Here is a 20,130-nt window from a genome sequence, read left to right on the forward strand (position 1 = left end):
TGAAAGCTGTATCTACAACCCCTATGTTTTTTTAAAACTAAGCTGGAGATGAGTGAGCTATATAGCAAGGGCTGGCTTTGTTTTCTGTCAAGAAAGTCAGGAATGGAGCTGTATGGTTTGCTACTAAATTATCAAAACAAAACCCATCAAATAAAACTCCATTTTGGGAGAGGAACAGCTCGCAGTTGTACCTTATTTAATCAAGAGAATGGTTTATCATTTCTAACCTGATTTCTTAATAGGATATTCATTCATATTCATGCATACAGACAATCCAAATTTCCCATAGATATTTAATTAATCTCTAAACTATGCCAGAAACTGGGTGTAGACCATCTCACACTGACTGCAATAATAGCATACTGATTTGTGTCTAGCTGATTTCTGATGGTGTGTGATGGTGGCTTTTCACACAGAAGTGGAATACAAGACCTGAATTAAACCATCTTTCTAAACAAGACTTCAGTGAAGCAGTCTTCACCTTTGTCTGCATAACAGGGTGAATTTCATGTTCAGTACATTATGTTACAGGTAAAAAATGGCAGAAATGACTGATCTTTGAAAAATTGTAGTCTGGTATGTTTCACTAGTTATTCTCACTGTATTTCACAGAATCACAGAATCAACCAGGTTGGAAAAGACCTCAGAGATCAAGTCCAACCTATTACCTAATACCTAACACCTCATGACAACTAAACCATGGCTCCAAGTGCCACATCCAATCTTTTTTTTGAACACCTCCAGGGATGGTGACTCCACCACCTCCCTGGGCACACCATTCCACTGGCCAATTACTCTTTCTGTGAAGAACTTTCTCCTCACCTCCAGCCTAAACTTCCCCTGGCACAGCTTGAGATTGTGTCCTCTTTTTCTGTCACTGGTAGCCTGGGAGAAGAGACCAACACCCACCTGACTACAACCTCCTTTCAGGTAGTTGTAGAGAGCAATAAGGTCTCCCCTGAGCCTCCTCTTCTCCAGGCTAAACAGCCCCAGCTCCCTCAACCTCTCCTCATAGGGCTTGTGCTCCAGACCTCTCACCAGCTTCATTGCCCTTCTCTGGACTGTTCAAGTATCTCAATGTCCTAAATTTCCAGAGTGTGTATTAATTGTTTGGGTGCTGTGATCTGTTAGGCAAACAGTTTTATTATTAGGTGAACAGTATTCAGTTTTATTATTTGGTAATGTCTAGTTGAAAGTAATTGACTTGATTGGTACATGATCTTTCAGAAATATTCAAATATTCATCAATACAGTTACAATGAAATTTTCAGGAAAAACAAATGTGAAAAGACAACTTCCTACCTCAGTCACAGCTTGAATTGATGCACCATGTTTCAGAAGAAGTTCCATTACTTTTATTCTGTTCTTCTTGCAGGCAATGTGAAGTGGTGTGAAACCATTCTGTAAATGATAAAGAGCAAATTTTTTGATACTGTATATATCTTTAACAAAACAGAACTGGGTAGGGAACTCACATTAAACATTCCTCTGTCTTAATGAATTTGTTGAAACAGATTTTGTTTTGGCTTCAGTAAAGTTTTCACGTAAAAGAGAAAAAATCTAAAAAGACATATTTAATATAGTCAGTTTCAGTTAGGAATTATATTGCCCTCTGCAATAAATAATTTCCTTTAAAAAATTCTCACTTTAGTTGAAAGTATCAAAACCTTCATTTCTGTATTTTCACTGTTAACTGTGGGGAGGTTTGTTGCAGTATTAGGAGGGGTTGAGTTTTGTTAACTGTTGGTTTTCTTTTGACTTTTCAGAACTGCTGGTAAAGAAACCCTTTACCTTTACAAGCTCTGCAATTTGGATATGCTATCTTACTACTTTTTTTTTTCATTAACTACCAGTTTACTGCAACTAAAGTTATTTTGCCCCCTTCTCGAAAAAAAAAGCGTGTGCAGCTGAGTGAACATTTAGCACTGTCATCTTATTCAGTGTGAGATGATACAACAGAAAACAAGTAAAACAGGAAAATGATCTGCCCCAAGCATCCCTGACTAGTACAATAGCAAGGGGACACTGAATGCTGATGCCACCCTCCATATGCATCATAAAAGTCTTTGCAGAACAAGTCTGAAAACATCTGTTAGAACTAGTCCTTCAGATCTGATCCAAATTTGGGTTTTTACCTTCCTCGTGGTAAAGAATATTGTATGCTTTTGTAATGTGATGGCAGTGCACTTGTCTGTTCCAGTTAAGCATAAGCAGCTCTCAACTGTCTCCTTTGCAGTGGACAATGTCAAGGATAAGCTCAAATGTGTTTCAGGGAACAGTGAGCTTCAGATACTGCACTCAGGCTCCTTCAACTTAATCATCCTGAGTAGGGATCAGGACAGAATGAAAGGAAACATTTTAGAGGAAATCTGTGGCTAGGTTACCAGACTAATGAGAGGCCACTTCCACCTACTCTGGCAAGTTGAACTTGATGTTGACTTGACTATTGCAGAAGGCAAAAGTATTTATTTCAGGTCCATGAGCCTTCCCACTTGCTGGTCATGTTGAACGAAACCCATATATCACAATACCTTGAACCAAAGACACCTGAAGACAGGTTGATCTGACACAAAAAACAGAGTGCCTGAGAGAAGGAAATCTATGGAGCCTGTGCTGTTTTCAAGGGAGTCAATCCCACCTGGTTTGTGAGGGTTTCAGGAGCTCAAATAATTCAGGAATTGAATGAGTTAGTAGCAACAGGCTGTGAAACCAACAGTCAACCCAAATAATGTCAGAACATGAATTTGTTTTTAACTGTCGCTGAAGAACAAATCAAAAAGACATTTTAAAACCAATGGATTACAAGTATAAATTTTGAACAAAATAAATTAATGCATTCAGTTTTTATGCAGCTTAATTACACTAATAGATTTTATTGTTGAAGTTGTTTTTAAAGTAGAAAGGCATATGACTCCACTGACATAATTATAAAATACCACAAATATTCATTATGCAACTCATTCCTATGTTTTACAGTTTCACATCTTTGAGAGTTAATAAAAATTCTCTCAAACACTGCTGAGTATTTTCTCTTTACAAACATTTAGAAAATGAGAATCCTCTCCACACCAAAAACTACAACAGTTACATCTGCAGCTGCTTCATCTATTCAGAATTGTAACAAGCTACCAGGAGGCAAAAGTGCTCTAGTTACACTAGAAATTCATAAATCCCTGTGAACTGTCCATAAGCAAAGGTCTGCTCTGATAACATGATAACATTGTTAACACTTTGAACCTTGAGCATCCTCTCTTGGACTGTAGCAATACAATACATTGTCACTGTCAGCCATCAGCAGGCAGAAAAGAACTCTCAAATAAGTCTCACTGCAACTTTGGAAGAATGCTTAGCTGTGAATTGTAACCTGCAGTGTACTCACCAGTGCTTTGGCATTAGGATTAGCTTTCTTGTCCAAGAGAACCTTGGCAACTTTATAGTGGCCACAGTGGGCGGCAACATGCAGCGCAGTCAGGTAGTCATTAGTGACGTCATCTACAGGCACGTTGTGCTGAATCAGAAGCTGAACACAGTTTAGATGATCTCCTTGTGTTGCCATGTGCAACGGAGACAAACCATTCTGTGGGCAAAAAGATCCAAGACTGATAGGTTATAGAATGCTTAGAGAAATTAAACTCCTCTTCATTATTCTTAGACCATTTGTTGTGTGAAGAATTTTGCAAGCCAGGAGAGTACCCAAAATAAACTTAACATGTTCAGTGTAATGAGGGCTCTTAGTCCCGCAAAATCCATGTGGAATTTGGAGCTTGTTTTGTTAGGAGTTGGTAGGCAGCTCTACATTTAAAAAAAAACGAGTCATACCATATCAGCAATGCTCTAAACATAGCTTATTTCATCTAGCATAACTCAGGAAAGTTGCTTGAGTTAAATGAGTTATGTGAAGAACAGCACTTTAAATACCTTAGCCAGGAAATTTGCTGGTTTTAAAAGCTGCATTCAACTCACCACTCTAATGCAGCCTACATATACCAAATGTGAGAGAGCAGGTCAGAGCACCACACAGCAATCACTACAACCTTCCCTCATCCCTGCACTAGTGTTTTCCTGAATTTGGGTTACGCAAGCCTTACACCACATCACACATTTGTGGAGAGCATTCTTCCCAGCAAACATTGGTACAACAGCAAGAGTTTCAAGTGCAACTGGGACAAAAAAAGTATGAATAAGACCACCATGATGTGACCTATCAGCAGCAGTGGTAAAGCTGTTTCATCAGGGAAACCCCTGAAAGATTCATGTTTACAAACAAAACCTGTACCAAGAATTGTTTCTTGCTCTGCTTACAATAGCTAATCATGAAGCTGCAAACAAGAACTGAAAACACAAGAAAAATAACTCTCCAAACTTCAAAAGATTTACCCTGTTTCATGACAAAAGATTCAAAAAATAGGCCAGAATGAAAGTGGTCCTGTTAGCAGAGGTACATGAGCTCCTTAGATAAACCTCCACATGCCTTCCCCCCCCACCCCCCACCCCCCTTGGTTCTTCTAATGCCAAAATTAGATTCAAGTGCAGGAACTATTCTGGTAACACACAATAGTACATAATCCATAAATGACTGACAGTACACTGTGTTTGCCACCAGGAAGAAACTGAAACTCTTGCTCACAGATGGAGTGCCCTCATGTGACTGCAGTTAGCAAAGGCAAAACAACAATGTAAAAGCGTCTGAGATGCCAGTTTTTCAGAAAGAGAATTTTTTCTTCTGCCTTCTCATCACCATATCACAACAGCAACATCAAGCATTCAAAATAAAGGTGGAAACACATGATGGAAAGATTTTTAAAAGTAAAATGGAAGAAGGATACTGAAAACAAACAGACTAACAGTGACAGAATTTGAAAGTAATTTATATTCTGTGCTGCTGAGCAGGAGACATTCCTGGATACAGTTGTATCTTTCAAGCAAGATGGACACCTCACTTATGATTTCTCTTAGATAAGCCTCTCTCCCATCACGAAAGGCTGCTACAGCAATTATCTGCATGGAAGCTTGAAAGTAGCAATGCATTGGACATGTTTTCACTGTCTTCCAGTGCAGTTAAACAGTAGCATTAAAAAAAATAAAATTATCGATTTCCTTCAGCCACCAAGCCCTCCTGATTATGGTTTATAACTGATGATGTTTTTCAGGTGATAGCAAAAAAATACAAACCTTTATACATTCTTCTGTTCCATTTTTATAAGAAAGATCCTTCAGGTGAAAAGTATAGTTCTTCATAATAACAGCCAATAAACTACACTTACTAATGGAGTAAGAAATTGAAAATATGACATGGGACTCCATTAAAGGAGAGACATGTGCAAAAGAGGCCAACATTCATGGTGAAGAAAGGAAGATGCAGAGCAGCCACACATCAATCTGGGAAAATCAGCAAAATGCTTGACAAAAATCAGTGCAGCAACTAGCCAGAATTTACACAAAACATCAAGAGACAAGACTGCATGCTAAAGAAGCTGATGAAGACGAAACATCATTGGAATATCTTTTGTTATGATCTGAAGCGAGCTTGCTCTTAATCTTGTTTCAGTAGAAGATACTCTTTCAATCTTAATAACTTAATAGAAAACCCCAAAACAACAACAACAATAACTAGACAAACCCCCAACTAATCCCCCAACAACAACAAACATAAAAACCCCACCCAAAAAAAAACAAAACCAGAAGACAACTTCAGAAGAAGTTTCAAATGGTGATTGGCTAAACAAAACAATTATCGGTTATACATAGCTTATTTTGTAGCTGTGTCTAAAGACGTTTCCTGATTAAAGTGACATTAACTTTGGGGAGGGGGGGAAAAAAAGCCAAACAAGCCTGAAAAAAAGAGTAATTAAAGGAAGATGGACACTGATATACAGAGATATCATTCCTCACACAGAAAAAGAAAACACAAACAAAAAAAAAAATAACAACCACAGGAATACTCAGGACTAGAACCTAGTTTTCCTTTTGCTCGTAGAAAACCCCAGACAATCCATTAGGTTATTGCCTCCCCTGAAAATAAATCTAAGGCTATTGCAGTACAAAATAGGGTCAGCACTACACTGAACAATCTCTAGCAGGAAATAGCTGTTATACTGCAGTCCAGTTATTCTTCTGAAAGAGTTTTATATAACAAGAGAAAACTTTGTGAAGTTGAAATTCTTTTAAAGATATGCCCTATTTCCAATAATATATGACTTAATCTGAAGAGAATAGAGCCACTTATTTTTGCAGAGGACAGTTACTGTGGTTTAGTGCCAAATGAATGTGTTCATTTATGTCATTCAGAGGTACTGCTACTTCATAGCTTACCTACTGAAAACAGTAGAATTAACACATCAGAGAGAAACTCAGGAAGCTCTGCACTTCATTCCGTTCACTTTTTAACACAAGACACGTTGCCCTCTTTCAGAGAGGATTCTGAAGGTGTTTATATAAACATCTGCCGGTCAGTGTCCAAAGTGTGTCCTTCAGCCTTGGGCTATTTCAAACCTACAACACCATGTCCTCATCTGCCTGATTTTAACTACCAAACTGTGTCGTCTTGTGTGAATCTCCTCCGGAAGAGGAATATATTCAAAACTCACAGGCCCTGAACAGCAGGTTAAGTTTAGGGGTAAGACTTGACAATACAAAATGCATGAGACAAAGAAATGTAGTTCCTTGGGAGTTCTTATTTATAGAGGTGGAAAGCAAAGCACTGGAGTTTAATTTTTTAATTGAGATACCAAAGAATATGGAAGAGCTTTACTCCCTGGTGTGTGAGCCTTAGGATCTGAGAGTGGCAGCGGTGTGGAGATGCCTTAAGGGGCCTCTAGACAACCCCTTGCTGTCTCTCCTGGCTTGTTTGTAAATCAAGGCTACGGAACTCTATGGAAACTCCACATGCAGAGAATGGGTGGATCCTGTCTGTCAGATTACCCATGACAGCACTTGCCAGTGACTCACAGAGCAGAGTAAAGCTGGTGCCAAACTCCCCAAACAAATACTAAATATATTCCATTAAGGGGAAAAAACATCCTCAAAGACAAGGAAGGAGGAAAGCAGAATATAGAAGGGTGCTGAGACAGAACAGGACTGGATGACAGAAGAGAGAAAAGAATTAATAAAGAGGAAACAAAAATGCTGTTGGAAAAATATTGCTTACAGACCAAGAGAAAAAAAGTAGTGGTAGGTTATCTTGGGAAAGAACCTCAACAAACTGCACAACCCAAATGTCAACCCTGAATGGAAATGTAGTCATGCTACAAAGCAAGCTGCTGCACTGAGATCTAAAATCAGCAACAACAGCACAACAGAGTCCACTAGCAGAAAAGTTCTGGCAAGTGTGCTTTAATGCCAGCCCTCAGGTCTAGAGCAATCTGCGCATCCTGGCGCAGGTGATTTGAAATTCCCATGAAGAATTTTGTATGATAAACTGGAGAGATATAGAAAGTGGAGAAACTGGTAATCATGCTAAGTCCTAAGGAAATATGAGCTGTCTCTGCAAAGAGACATTGCTCTATTTTTATCTTTTATCTTCACTCCAGCCTTAGGGCAATTTGGTGCAAGCAGAAGAGATACTGTAATCACCATGTATTTATTCCAGGACAGATACAGAGATTTTCAACTACTGAAATTCTGAGGGATAAGGCTACCATACATGCCTTTTTGGTTGGCACAGAAATCTTTTCTTGTGTATCTTGATTTAACATGTTTGACATATGCAGATGTGTGCTACATACAGCATTCACTTTGGAGATCTCTCACACAGTTACTTTAAATAGCTATGAAATAGGAAAGTTATTGTCAAACCTTTAAATACATGAGACACGCAAAATTACATTAAAAAAAAATTAACCACAACCAAGAATTATCCCAGCAGAAAACAGTTCCAATTACCTTGGTTTTGGAAAGAATAGGGGCACCTCGATCCAACAGCATTTCTACAACCTGTTCATGGCCACTTCTTGCTCCACAGTGGAGCGGCGTCAACCCATCCTGTTGTGCACAAATATTATTGATTAGTTTCAGACACACTAAAATTTCATGCACTTTTATAAAGACCTATAATGTCCTAAGAAACTAGTAATTCCTTCAGGATGCTGCTCTTAGGTAACAGCTGAACCTGTTTATTCAAATGGACAGAGTACATTTTGGCTCTGATTTTCTAAACATGCAAATGGTCATATCACATTGATGCTCATGTACTGTATGTGCAATAAAATGGTAAATGCTGCTGGTGGGTGAGAAGCTGGACATGAGTCAACAATGTGCACTTGCAGCCCACGAGGCTGATGGCATCCTGGGCTCCTAAAAAAGGAGCATGGCCAGTAGATGGAGAGAGGTGATTCTGCCACACTGCTCTGGTGAGACCTCACACAGTGTACTGCATCCAGCTTTGGAGCCCTCAACACAGGAAGGACATGGATCTGATGCAGCGGGTCCAGAGGAGGGCCACAAAAATTGTCAGGGGGCTAGAACACCTCTGCTGAGGGAACTGGGGTTGTCCAGCCTGGAGAAGGGAAGGCTCCAGGGGAGACCCAGAAGCCTTCCATTACCTGAAGGAGGCCTACAAGAAATTCTTTCCCATGAGGGTGGTGGAATACCCGAACAGGTTGCCCAGGGAGGTAGTTGATGCCCCATCCCTGGAGATGTTCAAAGTCAGGCTTGACAAGGCTCTGAGCAACCTGATCTAAAGGAGGATGTCCCTGATTATTGCAGCATGTTGAACTAGATGACCTTTGGAGGTGCCTTCCAACACAAAGCATTCTATGATTCTATGATTTGATTAGTCTTTGACCTGTACCTTGTTTACAGTGCTCAGGTAACCTGCTGTACATCAGTGCTGTGATGAAAGATAGCACATATGCCTTGAGTAACTGTGAGTAAAGTCACATGGAATTTTCAATGCTGTATGACATAGTGCTTGTTACAGACAGCAGTTTCATAGCTTCAAGAAACATAAGGAAGGAAAATTGTTTTCAGAATAAGTGAGAGCAAACATTTGGTTTGTTTCCCACAAAACAAATATGCAGGAGCTACTGCCACACAGAAACAATATTGTATTTTCACTAAATCTGTAAAAAGACGAGACTTTATAAGAAAGGTTGAAACTAATAAATAAATAAAGAAAAATATTTATTTATTTTCCAAATAAAAGTCATAAAAGAAGAGGTCTTTTGGCACTCTTAAAAACACATGTTGTTTTATCTAAAATATGTATGTCTTGCCATTTTTATAAAAGCAATAATCCAAAATTCCTTCTCACACATCCTGTGCTCGCTAATTCATGCACATGCACTCCTTCTCTGTCTGTCTCTGTACGGCAGCAAGTTCTATTAAGATACCTCCCTGGACGTATTTTCCATGCATAATTACAGTATTCTTTCTTGAAACTTCCTAAACTGTTACACTCTAGTGTAGAGGGCAGCTGGGGAGAATGAAGCAATGATTAAGAGAGTCTACAAGTCTCCTGATTCTACTTAGTTGCCCTTTCCTAATAAGCCTATGAGAGATTGCAAACAAATTGCAGTGATTAACTTTTTCTGCTAGTCTCATTTAAAACTTGTATGGTTCTAATTGTGCATGTTCTTCCAGTTAAAGTGCTGTGTGTGTTTTTGATGTAGATGAAGAAATTATTTGGTTCAGACTTAACTTGGTCAAGACTCAAGAAGTAATTTGTTTTTACGAAAAATAAACAGTTTGGACCACTATGATCTCACTACCATCTTTGGAGTTAATGCCATTGTCATTCCTTCTTCCTTTATTATTTCAAACCATGAAGCACAAAGATAAATATCTTGTTAAAATTACACTACACAAAATAAAGATGCATTGCTCAAAACATATAAATAAAGACAAAGAGAAAAGATACCAAACCCCAGGAATGTTACGTTTATCAGCTGAGTTGCAAATGTTTTGCTGTACCTTCAGAAGAGCTTAAAAAAGGTATTGTGCATTTCCCATACAAGGAGTTTCCACAGGCAAGGGCATATCAAGTACTGAACAGACTGCATACAACATGAAAATATGTATGGGGAAAAAAACAAAACCAAATCCCTGCAAGGCTAGGTAACTAGAGACCTGTAAACAGAGGCTGAAGGTCATGTATATTGGATTTTTCTTTTTGCTTCCTTTAATTATCATATTCTCCAGGTGCATCCAGGACAGATACTCAAGAAACCAGGCACAAAAATGGAAGTTAGGGAACATTTTCCAAATTTTCACAGTATCACAGTATATCAAAGGCTGGAAGGGATCTCAAGAGATCATCGGGTCCAACCCCCCTGCCAAAGCAGTATCACTTAGGGTAGTCTGCACAGGAACTGCCACCCCAACTCACTTCACCAGTGTGCACTGTACAGTACATACCGAGCTCACAGAGAATGAGACACATTTGATCATCTTTATCATACTGGACTAGACACTTAAAAGCTCCCCAGAGCACAGTGCCCAAACCCTCTCAGCCCCCTGGCCCTCCTAGTTGTGCCTACAGCTGGCAAGCTTCCTGTGGCACAGAAGGTGATAGGCAGTCATGCCTGGTCATCTACAGCTCATGCTTGGCCAGACAGAGCTCATTCTAGTCCACACAGCAGTCACTACCACCAGATGCATCACATGGCATGACAGAACAGTACAGTGCAATGTAGGGGCTTTTTGGGACAGTCAGCCTATAGCTATTGTGAAGGTGAAGTCAGAACTCCCACTGCAAAGAGAAAATACCCTCAAAGACAACTCACTTAGCTGCAGAGATCTTTTTAAAAATTATTATTCTGAAAAGACATTGTCCACCTGGTTTAGTTAATTGCTGTATGGTGCTAAAAGCACATAGAAGTGTGCAGAGGAAATCTGAAACAGATCACAGAAAAATTTTGTGTAGAAAAAGAGAATCTGAGATTAAAATAAACTGCTTTGAACTCAGCAAGTGCTTTGAACTCACTGATGCCGTCAGGAGATTTTTCTAGTCGCTTATTTACTGTTCACATAGACTATACTATGTGAAGCGTAAAATACATTACATGCATTAGGAATCAAACTTGCTTTAGTATGATAGTCTGCAATGGCTCAGAAAAACCATTACAAATGATTATGACAATAATCTGCAGATTAAGGACTCTCTAAGTATGCACTGAAATGATAAATCATATCATCTGTATTATCTATCCCCCCAGAGAGCCTGAGAGCAGCTCCAGCAAAGGCAGGAGAACAATAGGAGTTCTGCTTAGGCACAAGCTTTCCATTAGCATAGCACAGTCATCTCGGGCTGCTGCTCACTCTTTAGCTGTATTTCAAGCATACACTCCTCCACAAATAGATAAATGAGATCTAAGTATTGTTTCTGGTCTCTGTTAAGACTCAGATAACTGTGTAGCTGATTTCCTTTGCATAGTGGGATCCTCTGGGCTGTACCCCAAATCCATGCTAGCCTCAGTACCATAACTCTCACACCAGTGAGCATCAGCTTCTAACCCAGTCTATAAGTGATGAAATTAAGCACAAAGCCCACAAAAAAAAAAAAACTTTACTGTGATGTAAACATTCAGCAAGAGTTTATCAGTTTGTGACAAATCCTACACCTTGCCAGGACATGGTGCCAGAGCATTCCACTCCCTTGGGTCAGAGTTAGAAGGTGTGCTTCATCAGGGGGCAATTATAGCTGCCTGCAGAGTTTATCATCCCTGTCATTGCTTAGTGAAGCGTCCAAGCATGTGCTTTGGCCTAGCAGGGTTTTGTATCTCATGGTCCCTGCACACTCTAAGTCTCCTGGATTCTTCACTTTGTTGGCACTATTCAAACTACCCCTTCTGTACCACAGGACCACAAAGGAGGCTTGCTCTTCCCACATGTGCAAAATGAGTGCCAAATCAGTGTTACCATTGTGGTTATTTAATATCTTAATAAGTGTGGCTTTTGTAGAGCAGCTTATGTATGAGCAGAGGCATCTGAAAAGAGCATATCTCACATGTTTTCATGCACATGTGTGGCCTGTTATTGATCTGCAAAATCAGTGGAATGATTATAAACACTTATTGTTAATCCAGGCTAAAACTTTCTTGCTGCCTACTTCAGACACAAATTCACAGTGGCATATACAATATCAGACAGAGCAAATCAAGCTAATTCAATCAACATCTCTAATTAAATCTTATTTCTCAAAGTCTTTTCTGGACAAGAGAGAAAAAATTATTAGGGCAGCAATCAGCAAAGATGTTATGTGAGGCATTATGATGTCTTTGCTGAGAATGTTATAAAGCTGAACAGCAAAAGCTGCCCTGGATGGACTAAGAGCAGGGCATAGCTCTTGAAGAGTGCTCTTAAGAATTCAGTACAAAGCCCCAAGTACCAGCTCCTAGACGTCTCTGACACGCACACCAAACAAACAAAACAACAAAACAGAGTGGAGATAAACAGCTGGTTAAAATAAATAATGCAATATAAACATGAACTAAAGAAAAAAAAAAAAAAGGGGATGTCTGAGCCTCAAAGTAGTTGTAAGATCATTTTTGGAAATAACCTCATATGCTTGCATGTTATCTCGATTCCTAACTACAGTTTGCAGGTGTGCAACAATATTAAATTATAGAGAAGGTGGGAGTCCATGGATGAGTTTTATAATACTGTAAATAGATAAGGATTTAGCCCTACGTGTTAACCTTTGAGCACTGCAGTTTCCAGGACCATCTGCCAGCAGCAAATGCACATGCTTATTGAAATGACTAAGGAAAAGAAATTATTACCCTAGCTTATCTAATACTCATGAAAGCCTTTTGTGAAAATATTTATAAAATGCATTTGTGAAAAATAAAAATAGATATTACATGGAGCATATTTCCAGTACCCCTTACAGAGACAGAGCCCACAAAGCCACAGCTGAACAGCTATGTCTGTTCTATGTAAGTCAGAGTACCAAATCCTGGCCCTGCAGTGTTTGGTCAAAAACATAACCCACTATCTTCTATATACTCATTTAAAGGTGAATTACAGACCTGGTACAGAAGAAAGAAAGGTCTAGGAATTTCTGTCTCTGAGCAAAAGAAACAAGCAATTTTCAGCAACCTTTGCCATTCACCTTAAGGAGGCATTTTGTGTTCCATAACCAATATTTGTATTAAATAATATCACAGTGTCCAAGGTATAAAACTATTCCAACCAAAGAAGAAAAAAATAATTCAGCTCTTCTCTTTAAAATAAGAGAAGTCTTACATTTCTAAATCTGGTAATATAAACCTCACCTATTTTCATGCACAAATCCCATGTTTTTATCAAGTTGTGTGTGCTTATTCAGCCCCTCATAAAACCCCACAACGTTGAGCTCTGTCTGGGCATCCAGTTAATAGGCTTGATATATGTATCAGAAAAGATATCCTTGCCTGCTCTGTCTTTGAATACATTCAGTAGCGGTGATGCTGTTGCAAAAGCATATGACTGAAGCTTTTGTCATCCTGTGTTTTTGTAAGGCATTCTATATCTGGGATATTAAAAATAGAATGGTTCTGAAAAAAATGAAATTACTGCAAAGTTGACATACCTCAGTTTTTCTGCCTTGGAAAAGAACATTGGCTCAGACAGGAATAACAAGAGAAAATTAGCAGGAATGTATTATAACAGCTCAGAGCAATTAATCTTTGCTATCAAATGTAAGAACTGGACAGAGACTCCTGAAACCATGTCCTTTTTTAATCTAGCACCCGTTACATTCAGTCTTCTATTGCTTCCTCTATATATTTGTAAATCCTTCCTGATGTGCTCCAGAAATGCTCTTCCCTTTTCTTGATCATACAGCTGAATGCTCAGTTCAGTGAGTCTCCTGGGCAGAGGCACATGCTGCCCAGACCATAGGCTGGTAAACCCTTGCCAGGATGAGTCAGTGTTGCCTTGAGCAAAACTTTCACTTAGTCACTAACTGCCAGAAAATGACACCTCCGGTCATGCCAGAGAGGTGCAAGGGTGAGTGATACATGTACAGCACAAGCAGGAGGAGCTATGCAAATCCCCTCTGATTTATGGTGTACATGGATATTTAGGGAAACAAGCAGTCTCTGGGGGAAGCCAGAAAAAACAAACTACTGCTTTGTGAACCACACTCATCCATTGCCTTCTGCCTCACTGAGAAGCTCTGCCAGACTCAGGAGCCGTTAATGCTTCCGCCCTCTTCATGGATCCTGTTTCCATCCTAGCTTTTACTTTTAGTTACGTAAGTTATCCTAATGTCTGACCCTGGAGCCTATGATACAGAAAAGGAAGATGACAAAATTTCATTACTAAAAGAAAGCATCAAGCTAGCCTTCAACTTAATGAAGTAGTGGTCCCCAATGTTTTGGCTGCAGTGGGCCATATAAATGCTTGCAGAAAGGAAGCAAATGGTCCCTTTACACATTCCCTTTTCCCTGTTCTGACCAAAGCCACCTTTGTCACATCACTAAAACGTGGCCCTTGCCACCACGTGGTAGGCCCACACCCCTCAGCCTGGCAGCCCCCGTGTAGAATGTAGGAGGATGATTATTTTAGTCTAGAAATGATACCCAAGGTTTATGTTATCCGTCAAAAATCCTCTCTTCCATAGTCCCCAATTAGAAAAACCAGAAACATTTTGCAAAGAAATCATGAGTGACTTCTAAAGGCAAAGTAGAAGAACTAAAGGGGAACATGTGAAGAGACTGAAAAAGATGACAAAATAAATTGACCCAGTTTCTGAAAAAAAAAAAAAAAAAGTAGCATGAATGTGCCTCAACAAGCACTGCAGGAAATCCCAGAGACTGCTGAAATACAGGAAAACCAAACAAAAAGCTATGGATACCATAATAGCTGTAGGGAAAAAATATTTTTATGTTATGTCTTTGTTTTGTTTAGAATTATTCATGGAATCATAGAATGGGTTGTTTTGGGTTGGAAGGGACCTTAGAGGTCATCTAGTCCAACCTTCCTGTCAATGGGCAGGGAGGCCTCAGGTGGAAATAATACAGAATAATGAGAAATAAAAGACAGGCTATCAGCTAACATTTTAAGGCAAAAGTTACAGGCACAGCTCCTGAAGGTTACCTCGTGTGTGCAGGATTGTGCTGCAAAGACTACCATGACTGCCCACAGTAACAGCAGTCCTAGGTTCTCTTCCAGATATTTGAATGTTTTCCTTCTGTTTTTGACACTGAATAAATTAAATATCCCTAAACTGGTTTGATTGGGTTTTAACTACAGCAATAGTTATAAATGTGTGCTTTGAACTTCTAAGTCATGCAGTAGTGTTAGGTGTCAACCTGATGGAAACCATCCCTACACCTGGCACATTTACTACTGACAAATCCAAGCCAGTGTCTAAGCACCCAATCAGACAGAGGCTGAGCTGCATGAGAGTTATCAGTGACATTGTGCCACATGAAAGGCAACACATTGCAGTTCTAAGCTACTCTTTTAGCATTCAAATCCTGAAATATCTGATATGAAGTCACGTCTTTTAGCATTTTCTCGTATATTCACCTCTACCCCTAAATAGATAGAAGCAGCTTCTAATTAAATACTCTACAAAGAACACAGATTTGTTGGTTCTGAGATGGGTCACACATGGTGCTTCACACACTGCTTTCACACAGAATGACACAGAATGGTAGAAGTTGGAAGGGACCTCTGGACATCATTTAGTCCAACCCTCCTGCCAAAGCAGTGTCACTCAGAGCAGGTTGCATAGGATCGTGTCCAGGTAGGTTTGGAATCTCTCCAGAAGAGACTCCACAACCTCTCTGGGCAGCCTGGTCCCGGGCTCTGTCAGTGTATGATTTGCAATATAAACCACAGCACTTCAGAAACGCGTGGAAACCCTTCCTAGGACAGTAGATGATTGCTCAGAACACTAACTTGGGCAGCTAAAAACTCTTGCGACTGTAATATCTTCTCATATAATTTCCAGAGGAACATGCAACCATATTCCTGTTGCAACTTGTTATCATGTGCTTAGTCTAGATTTAACCTCCAGTCTTTGGATCTCATGCTCCTTGTCTACCAGATGAAGCCTTCCTTTTACATATCATAGAATCACAGAATGGTTTAGATTAGAAGGGACCTTAAAAAGACATCTAGTTCAACTACCCTGTCATGGGGAGGGACACCTTCCACTAGACCAGGTTGCTCAAAGCCCCATTCAACTCGACCTTGCTTTCAGGGTGAAGGCATCCACAACTTCTCCAGTCTGTCTGTTCCAGCATCTCACCATCCTCACCTTCAAGAGATGTAAATTGTTAACATCCTACTGCAAGCTTTTTCTACAGAAAGAAATGCATTAAAGCTATGGTAGGCTGCCAGGAAGACAAATGATTTAAGCTGTACAGCAAAGAACAGGTCAGAGACAAGAATTCCACAGTCATTTGCAGCAGTTACACTTTAGCTTACCCTTGTTTTGGCATCAATTTTAGCTCCTCGATCAAGTAGGAGTTTGACCATATTTGCATTTCCCCTCTTGGATGCAACGTGTAACGGCGTGATATCATTCTGTGGAAGGAAAAAACATGACAGTAAATAACCGTATTTCCATATCCATCTTTCTTTCAAAACTCTGTGATCAGTTTGCCCACAGAATGAATCAAGTACAATTTGCTAAAGCATAGCAGAGTTTTGTTTCCCTGGGAGCCTGAAAGCCAAAGGAAGCTGTGTTTATCCACATATGTGAATTACTGGCCTGATAGGTTGATATAGATATTATGATGACAAATTATCAAGTTGTGATTGGAGTTATATGACTGTGCCTCAGTTCTCAGATTTAGTCTAAGAGTTAAATTTATGCAATCTTACTGACATAATCCTAGCAATTTGGTACAACTCTCATTGTTTCTGAGCATGTAATGATAAGGATTCATACCTCACAACTCCATTGGCTTTGTGGGAGCCATGAAAAATAAATAAAACCATTACATCTGTAGGTGTGATTCAAAAGCAATAAGATGCCAACACTATTGATTTCTGAACATTACAAGCCAACTCTGAAAGCCTCACAAGCACCTTCATTTCAGCTACGTCACTAATTTCTTCTACCAAGTTTGTTTCTGTCTGTTTTGGTGTAATGCTGTACTTGAAGTGAGATATAAATCAGTGTGTTTGTCTCCTGCCTGGCAGGCCAGCAGCGTGCAGCAACGCTGCACATCCAGGACAGTTACATAACCGGTGCATGTGCACACCAACACACTTCTTTAACAAGAAGTAGCTAGGACATTTCTTCATGCTCTGATGAATCTTTTATCTTCTGGTGTACAAAGGTCATATCTTGTATCTATCTGATCATATGGAACCAAGTGAAAATAAAAGGATTTAAATTGAGAGTATGCAGCTTCTGTATGAAGACAAACAGAATTTTAAAGAACATGTTTCTGTGTATTCAGGGACAGCACAAACAACTGGCTGTCTAAAACCAGTTTCCCTGTGACTGAGCAGAACACAGAAAATTTTAGTGAGCTTGTATCCTCCAGCCTTAAATAGCTGGACAGTGGTACAGGAGTCACCTGGCCAACAGACCATTTAATAGTGCTTCCTCAAAACTGAAGGTGAGTGGAGTGATACAAAACCAGCACTGGAAAAGATCCCCTCTCAGATGTGACAGCTTGTCTCACAACTCAATAATAACACTGAATACCTAAATCCAGTGTGCAGCAATATCATTTACACAAGATATCATTATGAAATACATTTTACCAAGATGAAATGACAGAGCTTCTTTTGCCAGTATTAATGATCACTAGGACATCAAAGTGACTTACAATTCCAGGGTAGCTTCTCATTTCTTTAATATTTGAAGTGAAACAAAAAGATGCTTAACACATTAAACCAAAAAGAACACTATGCCTAATCCTTCCAGGGATGTAAAACTGTCATCATTTAACCTGTAGTTTGTGAGTTGGTTTTGAAAAAAAAAAAAAAGAATTAATTATATTTGTCTAGAATTTGCCATCAGATATAACGTGGGGTCAGTATATTACTATATCAGCCACAAAAAGATCAGAAAAAGAGAGGAGAAAACCAGTTATGAGGAGATACATTCTGGTTTTCCTCTCTTTGCAGGAGGAAAGATGTTACTGAAGTCAGAGGGAGAGATGAATTCTACTTTCCTAAGGAAAAAAAACCAAACCAAACCAAACCCCCCCCCCCAAAAACAACCCCAAAAACCCCAAATCAACCAACCAAAACAAAACAAAAAATAGTAAAGTTTTGAAGTAAAGGGTACTGCAGGTAATTTAGACTGAAAGATGACCTTTTCCCACTTGCTGGTGTTGATGGGCAAAGAGGTTAATTCAGTCTAATAGATCTCAGTGCCTTGTTAATATGTCAAAATAATTTTGTATGAATAATTTACTGTATCATACACAGAGTAGAAGAAATGCCTTTTCTAAGCATCAATAAAGTAATGAAGGAGAAAGGGACAACAGTACAAAAGATAGGACAAATACATATTAGAAGTCTGGTTCCCATTCATCTTGGCACTAAACTAAATCAATCTAGTGCAGCACAGAGGAGGGTATAATCCCATAAGAATCTGCACTTTGGATCTAATTATTAGCCCATTCAATCATTCAAAACTCTTGTTGTCTTAAATGAATGACAGTTGATTCAAGAGAAGATGAATGACTGGCAGATGTACACCTGAAGTCCAAAAGAAATGACTTCCACTTAGCAATTAAGGTTTAGGTCACATTGTTTGCTTGCAACAGAGGAAAAGAAAATTAAAACATCCGCTTTCATGTTCAAATGAAGTCCTGTTCAAATGACCTTCGTATTTCTGGTTAATACCGGAACTATCAGGACAGTGCAGTTCTTTCTCAGCTTCTGACAGGGGGTGAGCCCCCTGGCTGGCACTGTGGGAAAATTCTCCAGCACTGAATAATGACTGAGCTCTCTTCTGCAAGCAATTTATTTTCCTTCATTTGATCACCTGTCTTTATAAAAAACCCCATACAAATTTATTGTTTCTAGGGTCTTGAAACCTTGAGTTACATTAGGAAGAGATGGATAGAGAACGGAGGCGATTGCTTCAGATGCAGTTTGTTAGGAAAAGGAACTACACATAGCTACCCTGAAAAATGAATTGATCAAACTCAGCTCCTCTTCTCTGGGAAAAGAACACTGCAGCACTCACACTCTGGCATGGAGGATGCAGAGATTCAGACAGTTCATAAAAAGAACCAAGAAACAAAGAAGAAAAGGCATGTTTAGCCTTTTTCAGCTCAAGAAAACACTGTGGGGAAATGAAGGGGGGAAAGAGATAGGACAGGTCTCCATTTAGCTTTTTAAGCTTTTACTGGCAATGAATTTTGCTGGCAGAGAGTTCTGACTTCATGCAGATGAAGAGATGCCTTATGTGAATGCTTGAATAATTGCAGTTTAGGGTAAGCAACTTTGTTCAATACTGTGTTGTGCCAAGGTTTAAAGAGTTATATTTAGATATATCACACATATGACCCCTTCCCATCTCTCATTTGACAACGAAGAAAGTGAACTGAGAAGTGAGTAAACCTCAGACATCATCATTAAGGTTTCTGATGACAAAATGTAAAGCAAGCAATATGAGATTGAGTTGCTTGTAGTTGTGACAAGAAACTAGAGGTTAAAAAACCTTCATAATATCTGCAGCATGGGTAAAAGTTATTATTACTGAAACTGTGGTATCAGCAAACAATATAGCAACCAAATGTGAGGTTCTGAGAAAATCAACAGCATCTGCTGTCTTTTCAATCTATTTTTATCTATTTGATCTATAAATTTATCCCTTTGTTCTTAAGATAGAATAGTAAATCAGGAAATTTTTGAAAATGTTTTCCTGCAGTAATAAAGCTGAAATGCCTTCAAAAAGTTGCCAGTGAAAGATGTGGTTCAGATCTAGAATGTCTGCTGGAGTGCTTCTTGCCCTTGCTGCTGAAATATCAAGTGCTGGATAATGTCTCAGGTAGACCCTTTGACACTGAGATCTAACTTGCCATTCAAGTTGAGAGTTAACAAATTCCACAGGGAATATGAAACAGAACTTGTGAGAATAACAACCTAAAACTATGCAATAAATGCTCATAATCTTGTGAACTAGCAAATACCCTTTCTTCTCCCCCCCTTGGTAGATTTCCTGGAGTATATGACTTGAAGTACTTTGAAACTATTTATAGCTCCAAGTGTGACAGCTTG

At 39.2% G+C, this 20,130-nt stretch overlaps 1 protein-coding gene across 2 annotated transcripts in view; it reads right to left on the reverse strand.

The window, feature by feature from the left end:
• ANK3 (ankyrin 3) overlaps positions 1–20,130 on the reverse strand; it is a 207,418-nt gene that overhangs the window by 106,580 nt on the left and 80,708 nt on the right. For both annotated transcript variants that reach the window (XM_054382436.1, XM_054382435.1), the window contains exons 8-11: positions 16,363–16,461; positions 7,882–7,980; positions 3,380–3,577; positions 1,303–1,401 (exon numbers count right to left, since the gene is read on the reverse strand). In XM_054382436.1, the coding sequence (XP_054238411.1) occupies positions 1,303–1,401; positions 3,380–3,577; positions 7,882–7,980; positions 16,363–16,461 (495 nt within the window). The remainder of the gene's footprint in view (positions 1–1,302; positions 1,402–3,379; positions 3,578–7,881; positions 7,981–16,362; positions 16,462–20,130) is intronic.

Source organism: Indicator indicator, chromosome 7 (assembly GCF_027791375.1).
Source record: "Indicator indicator isolate 239-I01 chromosome 7, UM_Iind_1.1, whole genome shotgun sequence".
NCBI classification, from domain to species: Eukaryota; Metazoa; Chordata; class Aves; order Piciformes; family Indicatoridae; genus Indicator; species Indicator indicator.